Source organism: Cervus elaphus, chromosome 19, assembly GCF_910594005.1.
Source record: "Cervus elaphus chromosome 19, mCerEla1.1, whole genome shotgun sequence".
In the NCBI taxonomy this organism is placed as follows: domain Eukaryota; kingdom Metazoa; phylum Chordata; class Mammalia; order Artiodactyla; family Cervidae; genus Cervus; species Cervus elaphus.
In genome coordinates, this window is record NC_057833.1 from 3,056,949 (window position 1) to 3,073,131 (window position 16,183).

Below are 16,183 nucleotides of genomic sequence, written 5' to 3' on the forward strand. Positions count from 1 at the left end.
CCGGGCAGAACCTCCAGTGACTCACCAGGCCTGTTCTTCTCATAAAGCATCCTTGCTCTGAAACTTGTTTTTCTCCCACCCCTATTCGTTCCCACAGATCTGTCAGGTCGGTGGCACTGAGGTTAAAGTAATACCTCAGCACCTCAGAAACAAGTTCTGATTCCTGACTGTGCAGAAACAGGGCTGACTCCAGTGTGAACCTGTGACATCAGAAGCCTCCGCACCCTGGGCCATGCGCCCAGCATCTTCCTCTCGCGCGCGTCTCTGCTGTCACCTCCCGAATCCTCCTGAACTCTTCCCGGTCTGCCCCTCACTACCCTGGACCCAGTCACTTTTTTCCAAGAAACACCTCACATGGGGCGTTTTATGACTTGTTTTGTTGCTGGAATTTGAGTAGCTGTCGGGGGAGTCCGTCACGCTGGGCAGCCTCCCACAGTTCTGCTCACCTCTTGGCCCACCCCACCATCCCCCGCGCTTACCCGCACCCACCGGCTTCCTCACCTCGGAGCAGAAAGCGCAGTTCACCCCACATTTAGGGCCCTTTCAGATCTCCGTTTCCACCTGTAACAGACTTATCAAGAACTCTCTCAAGACCAACACCGCTGTGCCTGTGAAAGGACCCTCCGGTGAATAGGATTTTTCACAACGTTAGGGTGGGACGTGGAGTCCTTGAGAAGAGAAGTTCTCCCCCTGGCCACAGAGGTAACGGTGACTTAGTTAAAGAAACACTCAGGCACCGTGGGTTCGTGGGGGAAGAGCCCAGGCCTGAACCACAGTGAGATGCAGGGTATGGACTGTCCCCAGTGGCATTCCTATTGGCTAGGAGAAGGCCATGGGCCGCGTGGGCAGGAACCCAGCAGGCATCAGCCAGGTATCCAGGGAAGTGGCAGAGGCCCCTGGGCCGCCTCGGGGGACGGGCAGAGCCAGTGTAGGCGTCTGCCTCCCACAGACAGTGGGCCGTCCTGCGGGCAGGCAGGTTTGCTGCCTTGCGGGGGCATTCTGCTGTGGTTTAGACCATTGTGCCTCCCTCTGCATGCCCTCTGATGGCCCAGTTCGTGGAGTGAGGTGCTGGGAAGGCCCCTAGACACTGTCCAGCACAGCCCACTTGAGAGTCCCTAGGAAGCACCACCCATTTCTTGCTCTCTTTTCCCCTTCCCCCTAAACTGTGCGGCTGCATCCTCCTGAGAACAGCGTTCAGGCCGGGCCGAGTCGCTTGCGCTCTGGCTTTCTTTCCTGTTAGTTACTTCCTGCTGCTGTGTCCTTGACTACATTGGGGATATTTCCAGGGTTCATTGCCAGCTTTGATATTGACTGTCTGTCGTATTAGTTGCTCAGTCATGTCTGACTCTCTGCGATCCCAGGGACGGTAGCCAGGCTCCTCTGTCCATGGGATTCTCCAGGCAAGAATCCTGGAGTGGGTAGCCATCCCCTTCTCCAGGGGACCTTCCTGACCCTGGGATCAGCCATGGGCCTCCCGCATTGCCAGCAGGCTCTTTACCATCTGCGCCACCAGGGAAGACTGTCTGTAGGCAAGGAGTTAATCTGTGGAGTGACAAGTGATACTCTGAGATTATGTCCTTAATAATTCTGAGAATGTCTTACAGCCTGGCTGTGGTGGACAACCTTGGCTCTGGAGCCAAACTGCTTTGCTGAAATCCTAGTCCTGTAATTCACCAGCCACATGATTCTAGACTAGTTAGTTAATTTCTTCCCACCTTGGTTTTCTCACAAAGTTGTTTTGGAAATGAACTGAGCTGAACCAGGAAAATGTTAACCAGTGCCTGGCACATGTGAGTGCTCAATGCATGCTCAGTCACGTAGCTCTGTCCGACTCTTTATGACCCCATGGACTGTAGCCTGCCGGGCTCCTCTGCCCATGGAATGTTCCAGGTAATACTCAAGGGAATTGCCGTTTCCTCCTCCAGGGGATCTTCCTGACCCAGGGATTGAACCTGCATCTCCTGAATTGGCAGTTGGAGTCATTACCACTGAGCCACCTAGGAAGCCCTGATAGAGGCTAGCTATTCCAATTACTATTGCTTAAGCATGTGTGAGCTGTGAGGAGAGTGGGCTGGAAAGGAATAAAGTTCATGGTGTATTCACGTTTTAATATTATTTTTCTTCGTGTTGCTGTCTCTCATGTGATGACTGTCCGTGACATTTAAATTAGGCTCAGCAGGTCATGGGTTGAGACACTGGCTGGTTAATAAAGGAGAAGCTGATGGGTGCTATTGCTTCGGCAGGGAAGTCAGGACGAGAGGGGGACGTCAGAGGAGGTGGGAGGGGCCTCTCACATGTCCTCTATTCTGGTTTGAGGCTTAGGTGTACCGCTCGGCTGAGGCCAGGCCCGTTGTCCCTGCCTGGCCCCCGCTGCCCCAGAACACAAGTATCAGGTCTCTGGGCTGGGTTGCCCCCTCATCATTAGAACATCTGTTGAAGGCACTTCTCTTAATCCTGCTCATCTTTCTCAGGCCTTGACTGAGCCTCTTCCGAAAATCCCCACCTGCAGTAACTGCTTTGGAATGTCCATAGCACTCAACGTCAGCACTGCCCTGCTGGCTCTGACGTGCTGCCTGCTTGTGCTATTGTTTCGTATTTTTATGTGGATGACTCATCTCCATGTCTGGATAAAGGCTCTTGGGGCTGCACGCTGACCATAGTAACAGTGCCACAGTAATGGAACTGTTGGATATTTAATTGATCACCCTGGTGGTGGTGTAGTCGCTAAGTCATGTCCGACTCTTGCGACCCCTTGGACTGTATCCTTGCCAGGCTCCTCTGTTCATAGGATTCTCCAGGCAAGAATACTGGAGTGAGTTGCCATTTCCTTCTCCAGGGGACCTTCCTGACCCAGGGATCGAACCCAGGTCTCCTGCATTGCAGGCAGATTCATGACCTGCTGAGCTACGAGGGAAGCCTGTCTATGCACAAATTTGAGCATTATGATTTATCCCTTCAAGAATAACATTGAGAGTTCTTGTGTGTGATGTGCCCAAGTATGTGTATGCATGTAAAATATACCACATGTAAAAAATAAAGAGTATGCTTGGGAATATCAGGTATCCACGCCATCATCAGAAGAAATGCCTTGAGGGGGGACAGTTACCCTTAGGAGGAATTAGACTGTAGGCTGTCTTTTTGTGCTTGGTTTTGGAGTAGCAGCATGGTAGGATGGTAAGAACTTAGGCTTAAGAGAGGGACAGGACCCCATCGCTGCCACTAAATAGCCATATGACTCTAGACAACTCAGCTCTAGGACCCTCCATTTAACACATTAGTAAAATCTACCTCGCAGGACTATTATTACTCCCAAATGTGTCCTGAAAGAATCTGGACCCCAAACATAGTAAAATGTCAGATGTTGTTCAGTTGCTCAGTCATGTCCAAGTCTTCGTGACCCCATGGACTGCAGCACCCCAGGCTTCCCTGTCCTTCACCATCTGGAACTTGCTTAAATTTATGTCCATTGAGTCATTGATGCCATCCAACCATCTCATCCTCTGTCGTCCCCTTCTTCTCCTGACCTCAATCTTTCCCAGCATCAGGGTCTTTTCTAATGAGTCAGCTCTTTGCATCAGGTGGTCAAAGTATTGGAGCTTCAGCATCAGTCCTTCTAATGAATATTCAGGACTCTTTTCCTTTAGGATGGACTGGTTGGATCTGCTTGCAGTCCAAGGGACTCTCAAGAGTCTTCTCCAACACCACAGGTCAGAAGCATCAATTCTTTGGTGCTCAGCCTTCTTTATGGTCCAGCTCTCACATCATTACATGACTACTGGGAGAACCATAGCTTTGACTAGATGGACCTTCGTCAGCAAAATGTCAGATAATGATAGCTATATAACAGGTCTCTGACATTAAAAACAAAACGAAAAAACCTTTAGGAGATAAGAAAGGCTACATGAATAGCGTGCATTGTTTTGATCTGCACATCATGCTCAAGTGCTTCAGTTGCCTATAGGAGAACTCCACTAAAATCTGACACTTGAACCCAGCACCCAAGGGTCTGTCCCATGTTACGTTTCCCTGTCAGAGTTTCCTGAAAGTGAAAGTCACCCAGTCGTGTCTGACTCTTTGCGACCCCATGGACTATGCAGTCCATGGAATTCTCCAAGCCAGAATCCTGGGGTAGGTAGCCGTTCCCTTCTCAGGGGATCTTCCCAGCCCAGGAATCAGACCCAGGTCTCCCGCATGGCAGGCGGATTCTCCCCCAGCTGAGCCACCGGGGAAGCCTCAGAGCTTCCTGCTCGTGTCTGACTGGAGGACGCTCAGTCTGCACTCACGTGCTCTGTGGCCCCCGCCCAGACGACCTCGTGTTCTACCCAAAACCTGTCTGCCTGCGGCACCAGTTTTTAGGTCACGTCCTCTGTCCCATCACCGCCTGCCCCCCGACCTCAGCTCTCAGTGACCTCTTTGCCTCTGAACTCCTAGGGCACTTGCGGTTCCCGTCTTCCTTTTGGCGCTTGTATTCACCTTTATCATTACTTCATTTTACATGTATATAGATTATATACAGAGGACAGACAGAATAGGACCATTCTTAACTCTTACTTTTCTTACACTATGATACATAGTGTGTGTGTGTTGTGAAGTATAGTATATACCCAAGAGGATGTAGAGAAATGTTCAGTTTTAAGAAACACCCACCACCCAGGTCCAGAAGTGGACTGTAACCAGCACCCTAGAAGCCCCTTTTCTCTCTTTCCTGTCACAGCCTCCCCTCTCTCCTCAAGATAACCAGTGTCATGAACTCTGTACTGATTACGGTTTTCTGCTCTTCAAACAGTACTTTTTTTGTTTGTCCTTAGGTAAGTAGATTCATATGTATGTGTTCATATTTACATACGTATGAATACACGTATTCATGTTTCTATTTGAATTTGCATCGTTTGTTCACGCCTTTAGAAATCAGACATCTATTGCCTGCAGGATGTGTGTAGCTGCAGCTCATTTATCTTGGTTGCTGAATTGTATTCTGTGATATCAGTATACCAGAAGTTGTCCTTAAAAAAACAGAATGGATAAGTAACCATCAAATTTCGGTGACATTCAACAGTCAGCAGTGTATTTCTTGCCCATATGTTAGTGACTAGATTGGGACAGCTCTGATCATCTCAGCTGAGTTAGGAGCCAGGCCACAGGTTTGATCCGCATCTGTTGCGAGCGTCTCATTCTTCTGGACCATTCTTCTGCTGGCAGACGGTGTAGCTTCTCAGGGAGGCTGAACAAAAACAAGCAATGCTTTTAGGAGGCACTGTCCCTTCTGCCCACATTTCATCAGTGAAAGCAAATCGTGCAAATGCATCAATATCAGGGAGGCAAGAAAGAGATTGGGCAAAAAAGTGAATGTTTGCGGAACAGTAAACTCACCTGGTGTGCGGCTGTTGTGGTTGTGTCCAGTTAATGACTATTTCAGACAGTGCTGCGGCTGTGAACCTTTTGATTATGTCTCCTGCTGCACGCGTGTAGGAGTTTCTCTCGGCTTCATGCCTAGGAAGTGAGCTTCCTTCTGGGTTTGAAGCCTGAGCACCTTCAGCTTTCCTAGGTCATATCCCATGGTTTTCCCAGTGGCTGTACCTTTTCTATCCTGTGTGTGCACTCAGTCACTTCAGTTGTGTTTGACTCTGTGCAGTCCCAGGGACTGTAGCCCACCAGGCTCCTCTGTTCATGGGATTCTCCTAGCAAGAATACTGAAGAGGGTTGCCACGCCCTCCTCCAGGGAATTTTCCCAGCCCAGGTATCAAACCCACGTCTCCTGCATTGCAGGCAGATTCTTTACCACTGAGCCACCGGCTCTATCCTTGGTGGACCGGTATTTGGTTGTTGCACGGATCCACTGTTACTTTGGGGTTTTTGTGTATCTTTAACATACAGTTGAGGACTTCCCTGGTGGCTCAGTGGTAGAGAATCCGCCTGCAGTGTGAGAGCTGAAGGAGACCTGGGTTCAGTCGCTGGGTCGGGAGGATCCCCTGGAGGAGGGCTTGGCAGCCCACTCCAGTATTCCTGCCTGGAGAATCCCATGGACAGAGGAGCCTGGCCGGCTCCAGTCTGTAGGGTTGCAAAGAGTTGGACAAGACAAGCAACTCAGCACTCAGGCACAACGGACCCTTGAATGATTTCAGAAGTAGGTCTAAAGTTTTTTCAGCGAGGTCAACTTTTCTAACCATGACTGAAGGCTGGAAGGCGCACGGTCAGTGCTCAGAATTCACTAACTGTTTCAACTTGTGTCCACTTGGCAGGTTTGGTGCAAAAGCCAAAGTTGTGCATTTCCTAGGACGAACCAAACCATGGAATTATACTTACGATCCTCAAACAAAAAGTATCCAGAGTGAGTCCCATGATCCCAACATGACTCACCCAGAGTTTCTCAGCCTGTGGTGGAACATCTTCACCACCAGCGTGTTACCTGTGCTTCAGCACTTCGGCCTTGTCAAAGACACCCGCTCGCATGTACATGTGGTAGGTTCTCTTTTTTTCTTGCAGGTAATTTGGTGTATTGTTTTTAAAAAGTTGGCATACTACTAAAGACAGACTTTTTTAGTGGTATTTTGAATGGAGAGATAAGTAAGACTTTGTGGAAAGAAAAGAGCGTTCATCTTAGAGGGGAGAAATACTACCAGCAAAGATTAAAGCAGAAGTAGGTTTGTGGCAGATTTCATTAGCCTTGGGAGCACAAGAAAAGTTTTTAGAGGTTTAGACTGACAGATGTATCTGTATATATATCCATGTGTTATAACGATAAAATTCTTAGTCCATTGTCCTAAGACTGTAAGATTATTCCTAAAGTAGTGGTTTACAAAAGCAAAGAATGCCCCAGTTCATGTTTCAGAAGCCGCAGAAATTTTAAATATACCTATTTTAGTTTGGCCATTTGTGTAGAACAGTATTTTTCAAGTGAAAATTACAATAACAGGAACATACAATAAATACTTTTCTGGGATTATTTTGAGTTGCTGTGTTTTATTCCTCTGTTCATATAGGATTTTAGAAAATCTCTTTGTAAGAAGAAGATTACATGGTAACATTTACAGTTACATCCTGCTTAGCATCTTTTCTGACTTTAAAGGTCTTCCTCTGAGGCTGGTTCTTTTGGAAGAGTTGGAGGAGGATGGGAAATTAAACTTTTATGTTACATAGTAAGATATAAAGAATAAAACTAAATGGGTGAATTATAATCAAGTCTAAAAGATCAGTTAATTAACTTGCTATCATATAAGAGACTATAAAGTTAGATTTTAGTCATTTCACTTATGAGCACTGGTGCTGAAATATAAAAAGGAGAAAGTGAGAAACAACACTTAGATTCTTACACTATTTGCTTTATATGGACCATGAAATAATATTTAGACAGTACTTGGAATATTGCCTTGTGCATAGGAAGTGCTTACAAAAAGATATCTGTTCTTATTTAACCCTTATAACCACTCTGGCAAGTAAGTAAGATTTTTGTTAACATCCCCTTCTTACATATATTAAAATTAACTGAGACGTAAAGAAGTCACACAGCTTCTCTTAGTTATGTAAGAGATGAGGCAGTAGGAGGACTGGGACTTAGATCCCGGCCTGAGAGACTGTTGTCCTCGTGAAGCGCGCTGAGAGAAGGGGGTCTGCGAGAAGCTCCCTGGCTCATTCCTGTGGCCAGTGGAAGGCAGAGGCAGGACTAACCCAGGGGAAGGACAGATGTCGCCGCAGCTGTGACAGAATCCGTGGAATCTACCCAGATACCTTGGAAGTCTAGAATATTCATTTAAATTCATACACAGACACTCATACTTACACACATGTATAGCAGCAGAAATAGGTAATCACACGTTCTGTTCTACCCTTTTCTCTGTTAAAAGCAATACCTGCATGTATTCACTTGCCTGCCTTTTTCCCTACTACTGGTTCTAGTCCTGTCGCACCTGGGAGCTTTATGAAGGATAACCGTAAATGTTCTTTTAAGATACTCTTGAAGTTAATTGCCTGTGTTGTGTGCGCTCAGTCGTGTCCAACTCTTTGCATCCCCGTGGACTGTAGCCCACCAGGCTCCTCTGCCTGTTTGGAATTTTCCAGGCAGGAATACTGGAGTGGGGTGCCATTTCCTACCTCAGGGGATCTTCCTGACCCAGGGATCGAACCCGCGTCTCTTGTGCCTGCTTCATTGGCAGGCAGATTCCTTACCCCTAGCGCCACCTGGGAAGCCTGAAGTTAATTCCCCACCTGTATGTAATGAGAACTGAATTTAATGCAGAGCAGGCTTGCTCCATTTCCTGCACATTGACCTTGTTCCTTCCACACAAGCCAGGGACTGAGGGTTATGCACCAAGGGAAGTAAAGATGGGAAATGAAGACTCATTCAAAACTAAGCAGATTAACGGAAGCTACAGAAATAGATGCTACTTGGTAATACACTGGAACAGGAAGATAGGCTTGGTGTGTGGTCTCAAAGCATCTAGCTCGCTTTTATAACCTGACAGCTCTGTATGTGGTGCGGCTGTCTGCTTAGGTCCTTAGCGTCTCAGGTGTACCATTTTGTTTAAGTTCTCAACCTTTCTGAGCCCACACAGATCAGGAACTTATCATGAGACTTGTGTTCCCTTGTCCATCCATCTTACGCTTTCTAATGAACTGTTGCAGCTTTCAGACTTGGTCTATACACTGGCTTTCTCTTGTGGCTTCTGTAGAAAGGTATGCAGAACTTAAACGTTAACCCTAACCCAGTTAATTTGTTCCCCCAATGTTTTCACCAAGTTGAGAAGTCTTCATTCTGTTAGGAAAAAAAAAAAATCATATGATCCTTGTATTTCTGTGTCTTTCTTTGTTTTGCTTCATGTAATACTTTTTGGTTTTTGCTACTTTGCATGATGATTCATCCTGGTTTTACTCACCTTCCTCAGTTTATTGCATTCTTTAAAACGGTCCGACGTGAAGCTCTAAAGGAGTCTCTGCTTGTTCTCTCCTTTCTAGGAAAATGTCTCAGGAGCCGTATCACAGCTGTCCCTTGGGGAGACCCCAGCCCCGGCACAGCCTTTTGTATCCTCGGAAGAACGGAAGGAGCGGTGGGAGCAGGGCCAGGCCGACTACCTGGGAGCAGACTCCTTTGACAACATCAGGAGGAAGCTTGACACTTACCTCCAGTAGAAACACTGCGGTTTCCGGTGGACACACCCACTTCACGGGCACTTGTCTCTGACACTGAGTCCCTAGAGCTGGGTTAAGAAAGGTCTGTTACAGTTGCTAGAGGCTTTCACTAAAATTCATCAGATGTGGGTTTTTTGCAAGACAGCTGGTGAGAACTGGGCAAAAGTTGGTTAAGTAGCAATTCTGTCACACGGACAAGAGTCCTGCCTTTTAACCCTGAGCTTGTGTTTCCGAAATTCTCAATTAAGCTGATTGCCAATGTACATGGTAAGGGAGACTCAATCTTAAGTTGTTACGATAGCTGTATCAACTCTTACAATGTGCCAGCCAGGCTGCAAATCAGTCTCCTTTCAGAATGGGACACGCACGGTACACGTCTCTTGCTTGCTTGCTGTACCCCTCACTAGACCTGCATTTAGAGTCGCCCAGAGGCTGCCAGAGTGATTGTAATTCTGCTTTCAGATAAAGACAGCCTGTAATAGCACTGCTGAGTGATTCATAAGCGTATCAACAAACGGTGTTCACCCATTTCCTAGCCTTAGTGTCTGAAGATGCTCACGTTTTCTGTGTACAGTGAGGCGGCATGCTGGAATGCTCTGTTCCGTTCTGTATATCTGAAAACAGCAGTGTGATGGCTCCCTGCAGTGGCACCCTGTATGAAAAATAAAGACTTATTGCCATATCTTGGTTGTTTCATTAAATTAAGGATGCCCACTCCTCATGGGGTAAAATTTTTCACAGAATTTTTCATAATTTGTAGAATTTGTATTTTAAAAACCACTGTAAAACTTGACACTGAAATATATGCTTTAGAAGTTGTTTTCTAGATACCTAGGGAAATCTACATCTAGTGGTTCTCCAGTGATGGTGATGTATCTGATATGATAGATGGAGGAAAGGAAGATCAAGTTTATCTCATCTGTCACTCACATTTCACCTCTATATTAAGTGGGTACTCAAATTTTAGAATATTGTAACCTTAATGAACCTAGGTTCATTGTCAGTCTCTAAACATACTCAATAACATTTCAGGACTATTAGTATCAGACCCAGTGTCTTCTAGCGTTTTTATCTATGGCTTAAAATGATAGAAATATCAATATAAAACATACTTATTAAATGTGCAGGTAACTCCGTTGCACAGATGCCAAGATAGTGGACGGCATGATTTAAATGACCTTTTAAATCTGAAGTGAGTAATCACAAATTATTCTGTTGAAGAAGACAAGAGAGGAGACCATAACAAGAAGAAACTTTAGAGGTTTAATTGGCCAGAAGCTGCAGTGGCTTTTAACCTTCAAGATCAGGAATAAAGATTCCTTTATTTCCACAGTAAGGGTGTGAATGAATGTTGGAATATGGAAACTTGGAGGCAAGAATGGATTGGGGGGACCACCTTGGAGGTTGGCTACCAGAAGAGCTTAAGAAGAGCCTGAGGATTTACCTCAAAGTATAAACTGTTAAATAACCACTGATTTCTGAAGGTAAAATAAGCTAGTTATTTGGACTGGTGGAAAGTGAGTTGCTGTGATCTTCAAATACATGAAGCACTACCAAAGATTTAAGTGCCTCCACATGTCAGGAGCAGCCATACAAAGACTCCTCGAGATCCTTCTAGTCCAAGAATCTCTGCAATGAGGGATATCCATTGCATAGAAAATTCTGGCAAAACTGAAATTAAATTCATTACAGTGCAATTTACAAGTCATACAAACAAGTATTTCTGGACAATCTATTGGTATCTAATATTAAAAAATTTTAATTGAAGGATAATCGCTTTACAATCTTGTGTTGGTTTCTGCCATACATCGACAGGAGTCAGCCACAGGTACACACACGTCCCTTCCCTCTTGAATGTCCCTCCCACAGCCCAGCCCATCCCACCCCTCTGGGATGTTACCGAGCCCTTTAGTTCCCCTGAGCCATGCAGCAGATTCCCACTGGCTCTGTTTTACACACGCTAGTGTGGACGTTTCCACGCTACTCTCTCCATTCATCCCACCCTCCGCTCTCCTGGCCCTGCCGTCCCACGTCCGTAAGTCTCTTCTCTGTCTGCGTCTCCACTGCTGTCCTCTCAGTAGATTCATCAGTACCGTCTTTTTAGATTCCACATGTACATGTTAATAGACGACATTTGTTTTTCTGACTGACTTCACTCTATAATAGACTCTAGGTTCATCCACCTCATGAGAATTGAGTCAGATGTGTTCCTTTTTGTGGCTAATATGCCATGTGGGCTTCCCTAGTGGCTCGGAGATTAAAGTGTCTGCCCGCAATGCGGGAGACCGGGGTTCGATCCCTGGGTCGGGAAGATCCCCTGGAGAAGGAAATGGTAACCCGCTCCAGTATTCCTGCCTGGAGAATCCCATGGACGGAGGAGCCTGGTGGGCTACAGTCCACGGGGTTGCAGAGTCGGGCACAACTGAGCGACTTCACTTCAGTATTCCAGGTACCACTGCTTCTTTATTGGTTAATCTGCTGATGGGCATCCAGGTTGCTTCCGTCCTAGCTATTGTGAGTGGTGCTGCAGTGGACATTGGAGCACATGTGTCTTTTTCGGTTATGGTTTCCTCAGGGTAATGCCTGGTAGTGGGATTGCTGGGTCACATGGTAGTTTTATTTTATTTTTTTAAGGAATCTGTGCCTAATTTTAAAGTTGGTCTCAACCCTACCTTGCTTTCACAGTCTCAATGGTTATAAAAATGTCTGATTTCAAGGAAATACTTGAGCTTATTCCAGAAATTACACCTACCAAAGCATGTATTCAGTCACCTTATTTTCACATCAAACACAATTTGGGTTGACATATACATTTATACAACACAACTTTGAAAAACTCATTCAATAAGCACTTACTAAGTACTGACCATATCACGCATGTGATGGACAGTAGATACACAGGAATGTATAAGACAGACATATTTCCTTATATTCTAGTAGCAAATAGACTGAAAGAAACTAACATATATAATTGCAAATTATGTTCAATAAAATACACTGACCAATACACTTGCCCCTGGGCAAGTCCAGCCTTAGGGTCTTCAGGAAAAACCTCCTACAAGATGGTGATTAAGCCAGAAAGAGAGGCTCTGCAGAAGCCAAAAGGGAGGAGAAGGAAGACTATTCCATTCAGAAGAAATTATGGGAATGGGAGAACTGGGTGGAAATAAAGGCTTTCAAGAGGATGGAGAGGAACGTATTGGCTTCATAGATGAACTTTTGGGCTTTGGATTTTAAATTCAATAATGACTGAAGTTTTATTAATGTAATTTATATGTAATGTTTTATTAATGGGAACTTACGTACCAAGGTAAGCAGAACAGTATAAAGAACTCCCATCACCTACTTTCAGCAGTTGTTTCATCTATGTCCCTACATCCCCATGAACTCTTCCCCTACCAAACTATTTGGAAGCAAATCCTAGATAAAAAAATTCATATGAAATATACCTGCTATCTTTAAAACATAGGGACTTTATAAAAGGCTCACACCAAGAAACTTAATTCTAAATGTCCTCCATTATTTTGTGTTTTACTTCCACTTGATCTTATCAGGATCCAAGTGATAGCTTAAGGTAAGGATGTCAGATTTGTGATCTCCAAAGATTTAACTTCTGGACCAGGGGACCAGATTTGATCACTCAAGAGCTTTTGTGTAGCAGAGCTTTATTAAAGTATAAAAAGGGACAGAGGAAGCTTCTGACATAGACATCAGAAGGGGGAGGGAGAGCTCCCACTAGTCTTATCAAGGCCTGATATACTTTTACCAGACCCCTTCCCACAGCATACATCGTAAATTAACAAGATTAGAACTAACAATAGATAGGTCTCACCAGACCCACTCCCACAATATACCTAAGATAACAAGATTAGTCAGAAGGTTCTTGTTAAGGAAACATGTCCTTACATTGTTTATATTGACTAAGACAAAGCAATGTAGAAGAAAAAGTTTGTCCTTTTCTCCTCCTTAAGAACTCCAGTCCCCTATCTCCTCCTCGAGAGCCCAGAACCCTTTCTCGGGACCCCAGACTTCCCATCAATCTGCCTAGGAATTGACTATCACAAGTAAGGCCCTTACAGTGCAACTGGTTGATATCTCTGATTCAACTGTGTTTCCTTACACTCCCTTCTGGTTTTGTTGTTGCCTCCTTGCAATTTATTTACTGAAGAAACTAGATTATTTGTCCTTTAGTCTCTCCCACATTCTACACTTTACTGATGGCAGTTTGTTTCCTTGCATTCTGTATTTCTTATAAGCTGATTCAGAGGACCAGTCAGATTAAGGTGTGATTTAATCTCATTATGATATTAACTGCTATTGATGATCATTGCCTAGATACATTATATCACTGGGGTTACAAAATGGTAATACTCTCACTTACTAGCTGAAATATTTCTATATACTTCCCTTCATCAACTATCTGGTTTTCCTGGGTTTTTCCTACTAAAGAGGCAGGATAAATGCTTGATTCCTTCCCTTTGCTCACTAGTCAGTATATAAAATATGCAACTGGTTTCACAGCATTCTTCAAAGGTGGTTTTGAGGGGGTTTGTTCTAGTATCATTATGAGTTAATTAATTTTAATATAGTTTGTTTCAGTCCAATGCCAGTCATCTTGAAGGTCTAATTGTCTTACCTTTGTGATTTACATTTTAAGAACACTGCTTCTGAAGCTGGTGGAAAACAGCTTAAATGAGAACAAGAGTTGATTAGAAGGCAAGTTAGTTTACTGTGGTGGTCCTGGAGAGATACAGTGGTATTCCAACACATCTTCCACCAGGCTGAAGGCATAAAGCTACTGATGGATTGGATATGAAGAGACCAGGAAGGAGTAAGTAAAAACTAGAGGTTTAAGCAACTTGGCTTAAGAGTCTCCAACCTGGCTGCTCCTGAAAAACACTGGAGTTGTAAGTATAGTCTCTTAGGCTTATCACTGTAGATTATGATTCAGTAGAACTTGGTTGAGTTTGAGGCCATAGTATCTCTATTCCAAGTACTATCAAGCAGTGACTATGACCCAAGGGACATTTGAGAACCATCTGATACATTAAGAAGGTACACTAAATACAACAGGGAATCAGAGATTTCAGAAGATGCATGGTGCAGTGTTGTTACATAGCAGGGGATTCAACTTCTATTTAGTAAAGGCTTTCCAGAAGACAAACTCAGCCCCTTGAGTGAAATAGGCAATATTATCATAACATCTATAAATTAATTGTAAAATGTTTACCTCTTTAATGTCACCGAAATGTAGGGAATTAAGCTAAGGAAGACTTGGTTTCCCCTTAAATAAAAGTCTGCCACAGTCTGCTTTTTTCTATTACAAATGGATTATTAACTGTTTTTACACTTGGGTATGTTATGTGATGGGCTTCCCTGCTGGCTCAGCCTTTGATCATTTATTTCTCTGAGTTTCTGACGCTGAAATTTAATCTTCTTTAAGTGAAAACAATCTGTAAGAAAGCAATGAGGAAAGACAATGTTTACTAGGTTCTTATAGCTCAATTCTCATATCAGCCCTATAATGTATATATAGATTTCTCATTTCTCTGGTAATCAGAGAATAAGAAAGGTTAAAGACTTTGATTCAGATCTGTGTTTGTTCTAAATCTAAAGCTATGCTCTGCATTAAACAAATGAATTATCAATACAGACCATGAGATCTGGGAAATGGGCCAAGAGATCAACAGTATTCTCTCTATAGACCCAGAAATATAAATGCCAGAAACAAATAATGGAAAAGCTTTCATTTTGCTTGCTATGAAGGTACGGACAATGGCCTTGAAATAGGACTTGGAAAATACTTTTTACAAAAAGACATTCCTAAGTAGGCTGCCTGAAATTGTAATATAAAAATGAACGGGTAAGAAAATTCAAGGATGGAGTTAAGTCATGAATTTTGTCTTGGACACAGTTCAGCTTCACAATGTATAGACTTTGTATCTTAAAAGCCTATACAGAATTATCCTGTTTTCACAGTTGCTTTATTAGCCCAGAAGAGGGAAAACTTCTATGACATGACTATATGATACTGTGGTGTACTCAGGGTCAAGATCCTTTTAGAGATAAGGGCTCTTTACACCTAACAGTAAGCCACTCAGCTCTTGTGATTTACGTTTCCTTCTATAATGTCCAGTCTACCAGCTGCCACTTCTCACTACTGTTTTCCTAGAACAAAAATAGGGAAAGAGTTAAATGTCCAATAACAGGGCCTTTGAACACTAGGTCCTTTTCTACTAAGTATATGGATTTATTGAACTCTTGTTATTTTAGGTGGTTAGAACCTTTTTTGGTTTCTGTGCTTCTAGGTGGGATGAGCCGAAACCTAGTCTTCAGATAACTAATATTGCCTTATTATTGTGACCACGTAACATGCAATACAAATAATTTGGAGCTCTCCACCTGTATCACAAGACTCAAATCCTTTTTTTTGTTAATAAACTTGAGGATATCAAAGCATCTAACTAGGGAGTGAAAATTAAACATATCATCTGATATAAACTTTTTATGTTTATTTATATCCCTTTGGTTCCCTAATTTTTACACTGCATAAGAGAAAAGCTCTGAACTTAAAAGGCTTAAGTAATTTATTTTTGGTTGTGCGGGTCTTTGTTGCTGCACATGGGCATTCTCTAGTTGCAGAGTGGGGGCTTTCTCTAGGTGTGGTGTGCAGGCTTCTCATTGCAGTGGTTTTTAAATCCTATGATGTACTATTAGGGAATAGCCCTTCCCTACCCTAACATAAGGGGTAAATTAGTGTAAACGTTCAGGAAACTGTATCCTAGTTAATTTTATCTGTGTCTTTAATAGTGTCTTTCTAAGACACTATTGACAGAATGCTGAAAAGATGGCAAACTTACTGACATTTCAAAACATTAGTCCTATCTCTGCTTTAGCAAATGGCCCACATGTTTTAACAATATATAATCTCTCTGATGACTTAATTTCACATCTATCACATTAAATACCCTCTGGGAATATTAGACTGGGTTTCAACTGTGCAAAGACATGCCCTAGAATTTATCTACCGATTTAAGAAATCATTTTGACATTTGCTCTT

General features: G+C 43.7%; 1 protein-coding gene across 1 annotated transcript in view; it reads left to right on the forward strand.

The window, feature by feature from the left end:
- Positions 1 to 9,805, forward strand: part of GYG1 (glycogenin 1) — a 36,763-nt gene extending 26,958 nt beyond the window's left edge. The window contains exons 6-7 of the mRNA XM_043874634.1: positions 6,240 to 6,459; positions 8,950 to 9,805. Coding sequence (XP_043730569.1) covers positions 6,240 to 6,459; positions 8,950 to 9,123 — 394 coding nt within the window. The 3' untranslated portion in view covers positions 9,124 to 9,805. The remainder of the gene's footprint in view (positions 1 to 6,239; positions 6,460 to 8,949) is intronic.
- The last annotated feature ends 6,378 nt before the right edge of the window (positions 9,806 to 16,183 follow it).